Here is an 11,148-nt window from a genome sequence, read left to right as displayed (position 1 = left end):
ATGGAGATTTGGTGGAAGCCCTCTTTGGACAAGGTAAAACGATCCCTTTCGTTTTGACTTCCTGTGGTTGTTATTTTGACAGTAGATGTGTTATATTGAATCTGATTATCCTTTTTATTTTTTGAATGGGATGATGGTTTGAAAAGATGATCTTTTAACCGGCTGAATGTTGAGTGAATCATTGGTGGAAGCCCTTCGTTTGACGTATGATCTGTTGATCTGCTGAATCTTTTCTGATCAGTTGCATCCTCTTGTTTAAGTAAGAATCTAAACGTTTCTGTTATATTTGTTTTTTTGATTTTTGTTTTGGGTTTCTATTTTTCTGACTTCTGGTATTTTTTGTTGTTGTTTTCATTTCTGCAGATGGGTGATCATGAACAACAAGCTACTGGTGTTGGTGGTTGTGATGGGCTTGATGACTCTAGTCCTGACTTTGAGTTATCCCTGTCCTCCCAGCACCAGCAAGATGTTGTTGGTGAGGAGCCTGTGGCTGTGGATGTGGGCTCATCTCAGCCCTCTCAACAGCAACAAGCTGATGCAACTACTGCTGCCACTGGAGGTAATCCAGTAGTAGTAGAAAAAAAAAGAAAGCAGATACCGGTAAGATCTAAGGTTTGGGACCATTTTGAGCGCATTGTTGATGAATATGGGAAATTGCTTATGGCTAAATGTATATATTGTGCTAGAGTATATCACTCTGACACTAAATTGAATGGCACTTCCACACTTAGAGCACATAATATGGCATGTCTTAAAAACCCTCATAGTAAAGACACTAGGCAATCTCTGTTAACTTTACAACCTGCTGTGAAATTTGATGAAAATGAAGGGAAGGGTCAGTTGGGAACATGGAAGTTTTCACAGGATGCTGTTAGGGATGCATTGTCTTACATGATTATTGTTGATGAACTACCTTTCAGATTTGTTGAGGGTTTGGGTTTTAAGAAATTCATGCATGCTGCTTGCCCTAGGTTTCATATTCCATCTAGATGGACTATAAATAGAGATTGCTATCAAAAGTATCTGGATGAGAGATTGAAACTAAAAACTGTTTTCAAAAACCAGAGTCAAAGAGTTAGTATAACTACTGATACCTGGACCAGTATACAGAGAGTCAATTACATGTGTGTTACATGTCACTGGATTGATAGTGAGTGGAAGCTGCATAAAAGAATTATCTCTTTTGTTCCAGTTTGTGGTCATAAGGGTGATTATATTTCTAAAACTTTAGAAAATTGTTTGCTTCAGTGGGGTTTAAAGAATGTTTTTACTGTGACAATGGATAATGCTGGCAGCAATGGCACAGCTATTGCTGCATTTAAGAAAAAGATGATTGTTTGGGGCACTGATGTATCTAAATGCCAGTATTTGCATATGAGGTGCATAGCTCATGTGCTTAATTTAGTTGTTTCTGATGGTTTAAAAGAAATGAACTTGTCAGTTAAGAAGGTTAGGGACTGCATCAGATACATTAGGAACAGTCCTTCTAGGCTTAAAAGATTTAATGACCTTGCTGCTGAAGCTAACCTTGGTACAAAAAAGTCCCTTTGTCTTGATGTCCCTACAAGGTGGAATTCCACCTACTTAATGCTTGATACTGCTTGCTTATTGAAGTCAGTTTTTGATAGTTATGAGGAAGTTGATGAAAATTTTAGATCTGATATGGCTGAAAATATTCCTGGTTTTCTTGATTGGCAAATGATTAAGAAGTTTGCTACTTGCTTGTCATATTTCTATACCACAACATTGCGTATTTCTGGATCCTTATATGTGACATCTAACCTGCATTTTCTAGAAATATGTGATTTATCTGTGTTGTTGGATGAAATGATTTCAAGTGAAGATTTTGAAATTAGCCAAATGGGCAAGAGAATGAGGGAAAAGTTCAACAAGTACTGGGGTGACCCTCACAAGATAAACAAATTGATTTTCTTTTCACATATTTTTGATCCCACTTCAAAACTGAATGATCTGTTGTTTTCTTTATCCAATTTGTTTGGTGCTGAGCATGGTCCTCTTCTGTTTGATACTATAAAGTCTGAGCTAACAGTTTTATTTGATGAGTATCAAACTGGCTATGTGAATGGGGGTGCATCTGGAAGCTTTCAGTCTGTTGGCCTTAGTCAGCCTGGTGCTGTTGTTGATTCTGCTCAAATGCCAATCCTGCCACCTCCTGCTAAAAAACATACTTCATTGATGAAGGCAAAATTCAATGAATTTAATAAGGAGAATAATACCATGGGCAGCAAGAAATCTGAGTTGGAAGTCTACCTGAGTGAAGCCCCGGTTGATAATGATGACGGTTTTGATATTTTGAAGTGGTGGAAGCTGAACTCAGGTCGTTTTCCAATCCTTTCGAGGATGGCTCGAGATATACTTGCTGTCCCTATCTCCACTGTTGCCTCTGAATCTGCATTTAGCACATCTGGCAGGGTGCTTGATTGTTTTAGGAGTTCTTTAACTCCAAAGTTGGTGGAAGCGCTGGTGTGTACTCAGGATTGGCTCCGGGCAGAAACAACCCCTCTAGTGATTGAGGAATGCCTTGATGAGCTTGAACCATTTGAAAAAGGTTATGTGCTTTTACTTAAAACTTTTTTCCTCTTTAGTTCTTTATGTTGTTTCTTTTAAAGGCTATCATTAACTGATGATTTTGGTTGTTGTGTTGCACACAGATTTGCCAAACTGATGGAGTCCTTGAAGTTGGATTCTCAGATTTTTGTATTTTGTTGGTGGATGGAAGCAAATGAAATGGCATGTAATGCCTGTTCTGCTCACCCAAAGTTGTGCCTGAATGCCTGTTTTGTTCCTGTGTGAGACTTTGCTTAAGAATTTGAAGCTGCATTCTGAAAACTGAAAGGACTAAAAGGTGGAAGCAAGTAAACCTTTACTGTTTTAAATTTCATTTTGAAGTTTTAAATTGCATTTAAACACTTATATTTCATTTTTAATTTTGCCTATTAAACTTATAAGTGTTAACTGTTTTCTAAATGATTTTTTCATTCATTTTTCATCTGGTTTTGAAACTGCTTTCTGTAACTTGTAACTTGTAAGCTCTATTTGAACTGCTTACTTTTAAAGTCTTTTTAGGTTCAATTTCAATATATTTTTTTATAAGCATTTGTTTGGGCAATGATGAAGCTTCCACCACTTCAAAAACTGACATAATAAGGCCTTCCGATTTGCATGAGATGGCTCTTTTTATTTGTAGCAACCGTGCGAACTGGATCGCCTTATAATGATATGAAAATATTCCATTCTGAGCCCCTGTTTTTCAAACTTTTTAAGCCTCCCTGAATTTTTAAGTTAACTATATTTAAAAATGATTCTTCTTCTATTCATGTTTCTTCTCCATTGTGTTTGTGTACAATCTCCAGGATTATAATCCTGTTTATGCTCCTCCTATTCCTGCTGCTGATTGATGCTGCTGGATGCCTGAAATGGCTTTTGATTGAACTGCTTGAATTTTTGTATTCAGTTCATTATACTTAGTTCATTTTGTAGTCTATTTTTTGGACTTTTGATGATTGGTATTCAGGAACACAAATATTTTTTGGACTTTTGGTGATGTTATTATTGGCTAATTTTGGTTTGTAAATTTGTAATGTTAAGTAATATGATATATGGATATATCATTTAAGTTGTAATTTTATATTTAAGTTTCTGTTATAGTATTAGTGTTATGTAATTTTTCAACTCATTTATAATTTAGACATGAATGTATATATCTATGGGCTTTTTTCTCTTTATCTTTATGAAAAACAATGGGCTTTGTAAAAAGCCCAAACCGATTAAAATATCGGAGACCGAACCGAACCGACCGAAGTTTTTCGGTTAAAAAAACTTCGGTCTTTGGTTAAAAATAGCACGGTTCGGGTTCAGATTTTTACAAACCGAAAACCGAAAAAACCGAAATATTTTGAACCGAACCGAACCGAACCGACCGATGCTCACCCCTAATGGTACGTGGATAAATTATTTCTTTACATCTAAAGCAAAAGGCCAAACCCTCGGTAGGTTCCTCTACTCTTCAACTTGCGTTTCAGGAGTTTTTTTATTTTAACTTGCCGTTCACGTATCCTTCTACTTTTATTTATTTTTTATCATGATGCCCTTTGATGAATGGAATACGAAAGTATGCCACACTTTCCGTTATTGAGAAGTGGAAAAAAATGTGACATTTGAACATTAAAATAAAATAAAAAATACATTAAAACTCTTATACTTAGTCTATAACATATTAAAACCCATATACTTAGTCTACAAATAAAAATCTAACCTAATTTTTAAATCAAATTAATCAATTCTATTAGTTTTAATATATATATATATATATATATATATATATATATATATTCATAAATAATTAATATTGTTTGATTAACTAATTTAAATTAATTTAACAGTTATAATTACTTTGTTAAATTCCAATTTATCTCGACACTTAATTTTTATTTCGAAATAAAATTATTTCGTAATTTTAGTCCCGCCACCGTTCTCTCGCACTCAAACTACCACCGTTATTTCCATGCCTCACTCCGGCTGGCCATCACTGATATAGTGGTATTTTCTCTTCCATCAATGGAGGAGACCTGCTTCTTCTCCATTTATTTACTGGTTCTGGGCCGATTCATAGTTAAACCCGGTCCATAATCACCTCTATGACAGAATGCAATTGGTTAATTTAGAGCTGTGGTGAGAGCAAATTATAAAATAATTTGAAATTAAAAGGATAAAAAGAGATAAAATAATAAACATGTGAGTGTTTTTGTCTAAAGGTATAAAAATGTCCTAATTGATCTTTTGTGTCTAGTATAGAAAGCAAAATAACCACTGCTTTCGGCTTTGTTAAAGTTAGTCCTTTAGTTAAATTGAATGCATCTCCTTCTCATCAATTGGATATTTTCTTAGGGCAGATAATGTCTTCAAGGCATTACTTAATCTCGGTGAAAGACAAAAGCTAATTTTTTTTTTTATTAAAGATAGTAATCGTTTTTTTAGAATTTCAATTGTTGGTTGTTAATTCCGAAAACATGGTTCGAACCTATAATTTTTCAATATACTTAAAAATATTTTAACCATTCAGGTTAAGCCTACATTGACAAAATATTAGTTGAATATAGTGATAGAACAATTTGAGGCACTTTTTTATTTCTTTCACTAGTATCTCTCGAACAAGGAAATAGGCAAAATTGAAAGGTATATATATTCCTTTTTCTCCTGATGACGGGTTATTGCAATGTACTTAAGGACAAAGTAAGAGACTAATCCAATGTCTTTAAAAGCTACTCATTTTCTATGTCTTAGTGTGGTCCAGCCCAACTTAGGAATAATAAGTATTTTAAATTTTGACTACATAGATTAAAATAAATAAAGTATTATCACTTATGTCTGCAGAAATATAACTTAGTAATAGATATATTATAATTTGACACAAGATTTTCAATTTTCAGTTTTATTTATCATAGAGCAAATTACTCTGAAATCTTCCACATATATTATTACAGTTTAATATTTTTTTATTTGAAAATTTATTTAATGGTCCATCACTTTCATTTTAATTTCCATTTACAGTTTAATCCTTCCGTCCGTTTTTAGTGTAGTCAACTAAGTCAAATGATTAAATTTAAAAAAAAAATCAACACAATTTTTAAATTTATATTTTCAATATATATAAATAGAAATCATATTATTATGAGATTCAATAATGGTTTCAATTTATTTTTTAATATTTTAACTTATTAAAACAAATAATTTTTATAGTTTAAATATGTTTAGTTTTAGAAACTCAACAAAGTAAAATAAAAAATAAAAAAATTAAAGTAAAAGAAATGAAATTTGAATAAATTGTATATTAAGCTATTGCATTTTAGAAATTTATAGTTTTTATTTATATTTGTATCAAAAATAAGTCGAAGAATTAAATTAAAATTGATTTTTTAAGTTAAGTCTTTTAACTCGGTTAGATAACATTAAAATAGGCGGACAAACTAAATCGTTGATGTAAACAAAAACAGAAGAGTACATCAATTGATTTTCAAACAAAAGATACGAAAGTATAAATTATGACATATGTTAACTGTCTTAAAACAATTTACTCTTTTATCTATTCAGTGTAGTCCTTAGAAATTCTAAATTAATTTGTCTATCATCTTCACTTGTAATAAGGAGGTCGGATCTGGATTAATCAGGGCGAAGCCCTAGAAACCGGATGGGCTAACAAAAAAAAATTGTCTATCATTTTCACTTGTAATAAGGAGATATAAACTTTAAGTCATCATAATTTTATTATATTAAATTAAAAAAATGAAATGTTTGATATCTTCAAAACCCAAGGTTGTTAAAAAAAGAGGATATTTACAAAACAAATTTCAGCGTTTCATTTTTATTGTGATTTAATTCCAACATTTAAAACGTTACGAAACAAATCCTAACCTTTCACATTTTTGCAATTTGTAGCTCCAATCGTTTCCTGGCAATTTTGTCCATGCGGAATAGTCATATTATATACATATATTGACATATTAAATTCCAACGTTTCAAAAAAATTCAAATAAAATCATAACTTTTCGTATTTTTATATTTTGTAGCCTAAAAAGAGAGACAAAATCTGCCAAAAAAGTAGTTGGGATTACGAATTATAAAAATAAAAGGTTAAAATTTATTTCATATCATTTTAAACGTTGAAATTAAATTACTATAAAAATAAACGTTCAGATTTGTTCCTCTAATACCCCACCCGAGGTTGTCCTAAACTCCTAATCCTAAAAACTCGATGAAAATTGTATAATGGATTTATAGAGGTTGATTTAATTATCCATTGGCCACTATACAGAAGATGAAATAAGACTTTGGACCCACTAATTGTTAGTATTATAATTAACATTTAATTAGGAAGAATGGGTATTATACCATTACCAATACAAGCCAACTATTTTATTAGTTATAATTATAAATTTTATTTAACAAGGGGTTGGTTGTGTGTTCCCCCAACCACAGAACATTTGAATCAAAGCCAGTCTAAGCTTAGTGCTCTCTTTGGACATAACCCAAAAAAAGTAAGCAGAAAAGAAAAGAAAAGAATATTAGAAGTGGCAAAATATGAAAAATCCTCAACTTTTGTTTCATGTTTCATTTATAAGACTCAACATAAATAAAAACCTTAAAAATAGGAAATTAAAAGTTTTGTTGGATTGAAAAAATGGACCCACTTAAGCCATGAAAAGTAAACAATGATGTCCTTATTTAGGATTTTAAAAAGAAAAGTGTTGTCTTAAAAGAATCTTTGGATGGTGGAGGAAAAAGGTCAAAATGTAGTACTAAAGAAAAACACAATGACAATAATAATAATAATAATCATCATAGTAAAGAGCAAGCTAACCAATGGTTTTACATCTAAATGTCCATTAATTTTCATATAGGCTACCTCTATATAGTGAAAAATAGATATAATCATGTGAACACCAACAAATTTTTTTTTTTTAGAAAAAAACTAAAAAATGATAGACGAGAAAATAAAGTAACTAAAAATAAAAGATAATGATAAAAAAGGCAAAAAATAATCGAAGGTAAATTATAGAGAATACTATAGAGGGACAACCGTTTACTCTGCCCTTTGCATATGAATTAGAATTTTGTAAATTTTATTTCTTTTATTCAATTATCATATTAATGTCTATAATTCAAATACGGATGAGAAAATTATATAAGTGATATTTTTTATGGTAATTTCCCAAAATACATGTTTTGGCATTTTATTTACAACTTTACATTGCAAGTTTTGACTTTTTTTTCTGACTTTTTTTATTTACGAAAAATACTTTGTTTTTTTAATTTCATAAATACCTTTTTCGGTTTTCAATTTCGGTTTTCGGTTTTTTCGGTTCGGTCAACCAAACCGACCGAACCGACCGGCAGTTTTTTTATATAGTGTAAGATTAGTGTATATATAGTGTTAATTTTTATTTTTTATAGATTTTTTTCCTATAATTTTTTATTTTATTTTTTATAGTGTAACAATAGTGTATATATAGTGTTTTTATGGTGTAAAATTAGTGTATATATAGTTTATAAGTAGTGTATTTATGGAATTTTGTAGTGTTTTTTGCGGTTTAACCATGAAACACTGCAAATACACCATAAACACTGCAAATACACCATAAATAATGTAAATGCACCATAAATATACTAAAAAACGGCAGAAATACACCATTAATACACCAAAAATACACTAAAACGTAATCATATTATAAAATTATTATAAATGCACCATAAATCAATATTTTCTTTACAAAATCAATAGCAATAAACAAATCTATGAATAAGAGAAGACAAAATAAATAATTATGTGAATAATAGAACAATTTTATAAACAAAAAAGTATAGATCTACAATAATTTATTTATAAAATATTTAAATCATTAAAAAAAACCTAAAAAATTACACAAATCTGAAAACGAGTCGAGAAATCCATAGCGCGAACGGAAAAGACGAACAGACTAGCGCGAATGGAAAAGACGAACGGAAAAACGACCGGAAACGACGAGAAATCCATCGGAAGTAGACGAACGGAAGCGCGACTGGAAAAACAAACGAAAAAGACGAACGGAAAAGTAATCGGATGAGATAAACTGAAAATCAAATGAAAAATAAGAAGAAAAGAAGAGAGAGAAGAGAGAGAGAAAAAAGATGGCTATGTAAAAGTTTAACTTAAAATGAGATAAGGCTTCTTTATATAGTGGGTATTTTTGGTAAATAAGTTAACTTATTAGGTAATATAGGATAAGAGGAAAATATGGGCGAAAATGGTATAAATACTTTACCCAAAATAGGTATTTGGTAAATAATCCCTATTTTTTTCATCATGCCTTAGGAAAATATATAGTTCTTAATTGTTTGATTTTTTTGTTTTTCGGAATGATACTAAGAACTTTATCATATAGTTTTAGAAGAAAATTTTAGGTCGATTCAGTGTACCACGTCATCCACAGATAAATCTATCATATTATAACACGTCATTAAAATAGTGGCGTCTATCCTAAAAAAAAAATTATAGTGTTAGTGGTAGATGATAATTACAATTAAAATGTGATTTCTCTTTCCAAGTAATTTCAATATATAAGAAACACAGTAGACTAACAAATCAAATGGGAAAAAGAAAACAAATCAAATGAAGTATATGTTAAGTTTATTAATTTCATCAATTTCATCAATTTAGCCCTTCATAAAAACACTATGATCTTAAACTGAAGATCATGAACTATAGTAAGGTAGTGTTTAATAAATTTAAAAATTAAGTGTTGAATTTTAAATATTGAAAATAATAATTGATGATTATTTTAAGTATTAAATTTGTTTGATAACTATAATTTCTGAAAATTAAAAAAATTATTAAATTTACATATTAAAATTTGAGCATTAATTATTTTAAAAATAAATCATATATTATCAAAATCCTTAAAATATTATTCAATAGTATTTAAAAAATATTGTGAATATTATACATATAATAAATATAAATATAAATAAATATCATAAACTTTAGTTATATATGTTGAAAATTAGTCCTTAAAATTATTCCCTTTGTATTAGATATTTAAAAATATAGTTCATAAATTATTTTTTTGAAAAAATAGCGTATATAGAAACACAAACAACAACAATATATTTTTTCGAATTATATAAACATGAAAATATTATCATTAAAACAAAATATTATTTTTTAAAAATCTAAAAAATCCAAAAAATAATTTTCTATATATATAACATGATTCATTGAAAAATATTTATATATTTTTATACACACTCAGTGACGAATCTAAACCGTAATTTGAGGTAGGGCACAATTTAATTAAAATATTATACTAGCTTCATTCCCGCACACATATAGAAATATATAAATATTTTTTCAATCAATCATGTTATATATATAAATTATTAATTTTATATATTTTTAAAATACGTGTGTGTGTGTGTATTATATTTTTAAAAATATTAATATTATTATACATTTTAAATAATTTAGTATATATATAGATATTTTAAAAAATGTATAAAATTAATAATTTACATAAAGCATTATTGATTAATAAATAAATATATATATATATATACACACACTTTATATGAGATTTTTTTAAAATTATAATGGAAATATACCTTTATTAAGACGGGAATATAATTGTCCAAAAAATAAATACAAGGTTTAATATTTTATAGGGTTATATTTGTTCTTCCTAAAAGGTGTGATGTTTTTTTTGTACCTTGTACTTTAAACTATAATATGGAGTTAACTTTCTGTTAGCGCCATGACTTATTTGCACCAAAAAAATTGAGTTCAAGTGTTTATATGTATTTTTTTAGTATGATGAGTTATATGTACCAACTGAAAAAATTCGATAATTTTCTTGTACCTTTTATCTTAATTATTATACAAATTTTATAAGATTTTGGTCAGTTTCAATTAATATTAATTAGTATTAGTTGAATTTTAGTATATAATAAATGAACAAAGGGTCAACGCGCCCCCTAAACTTGTGACACGGGGTCATCTAACCCAATTTATACTTGTTTGAGCAACTAACCCCAAAATTTTTCATTTTTGGATCAAATAACCCCATAATTATATTTAAAAATATAATTAGATACTTCCCTAATTGTTGCGATATAATTATTCTAAATTTATTTTTTGAAATAAAAATATAAATTATAGGATTATTTGACCCAAAAATGAAAAGTTTCGGGGTTAATTGCTCAAACAAGTATAAATTTTGTTAGATGACCCCGTGTTACAAGTTCGGGGGGCGCATTGACCTTTTGTTCTATAATAAATCATATGATAAATAAAGAGAATGTTATGAAAGACGTTGATTAGAAACTGTCGAAAGAAATTTGTTGGGCTTTTTCATACTTCTTAAACTCGGTCCGGGCAATTGTAACATTGGAAGTTGATATGAAATGATCTCTTCAACCATGGAATAAGTGTCTTATTCTAGCAAAACCATTAGCAACTCTGGAAAACCTTTGATCATAAAGGAGTAACCTTATACTATTAAACATGGCATTCTTTCCCTGACATCAATGCCCGTACGAACCCAAGGCAGCCGGCTGTGCAGCTTGCCTAGCTAGAAAAAGAAACGAGCATGTTCATCG

The 11,148-nt window shown here is 29.4% G+C and overlaps 2 protein-coding genes across 3 annotated transcripts; both read left to right on the top strand.

Annotated features, from left to right (window-relative positions):
* LOC130015230 (uncharacterized) lies at positions 1–1,084 on the top strand. Its single transcript, XM_056104974.1, has 3 exons — positions 1–33; positions 364–971; positions 1,066–1,084. The coding sequence occupies exons 1-3, from the start codon at positions 1–3 to the stop codon at positions 1,082–1,084; spliced, it is 660 nt and encodes a 219-aa protein (XP_055960949.1).
* A 35-nt stretch (positions 1,085–1,119) lies between these two features.
* On the top strand, positions 1,120–3,572 carry LOC126675144 (zinc finger BED domain-containing protein RICESLEEPER 2-like). Of its 2 annotated transcripts, XR_008790343.1 has the most exons (3): positions 1,120–2,569; positions 2,673–2,866; positions 3,375–3,572. XR_008790343.1 is itself a non-coding variant. In XM_050369749.2 (2 exons), exons 1-2 carry the CDS (start codon positions 1,123–1,125, stop codon positions 2,684–2,686), a joined length of 1,461 nt encoding a protein of 486 aa, XP_050225706.2. In that variant the 5' UTR covers positions 1,120–1,122; the 3' UTR covers positions 2,687–3,572. The 2 variants fall into 2 exon arrangements, 1 of the variants encoding a protein (XP_050225706.2); XM_050369749.2 differs by having other exon boundaries at positions 2,673–3,572.
* Positions 3,573–11,148: the final 7,576 nt, after the last annotated feature.

The sequence above is a fragment of the Mercurialis annua genome, linkage group LG1-X (assembly GCF_937616625.2).
Source record: "Mercurialis annua linkage group LG1-X, ddMerAnnu1.2, whole genome shotgun sequence".
NCBI lineage: Eukaryota > Viridiplantae > Streptophyta > Magnoliopsida > Malpighiales > Euphorbiaceae > Mercurialis > Mercurialis annua.
This window is presented reverse-complemented; position numbering and strand designations above follow the sequence as displayed.

Excerpts from the sequence above, each read along its gene's own strand:
- LOC130015230 (XM_056104974.1), top strand. The coding sequence starts at position 1 with ATGGAGATTTGGTGGAAGCCCTCTTTGGACAAG. Across the intron at positions 34-363 it reads GGAAGCCCTCTTTGGACAAG|ATGGGTGATCATGAACAACA; the intron begins GTAAAACGATCC and ends TCATTTCTGCAG.
- LOC126675144 (XM_050369749.2), top strand. The coding sequence starts at position 1,123 with ATGTGTGTTACATGTCACTGGATTGATAGTGAGTGGAAGCTGCATAAA.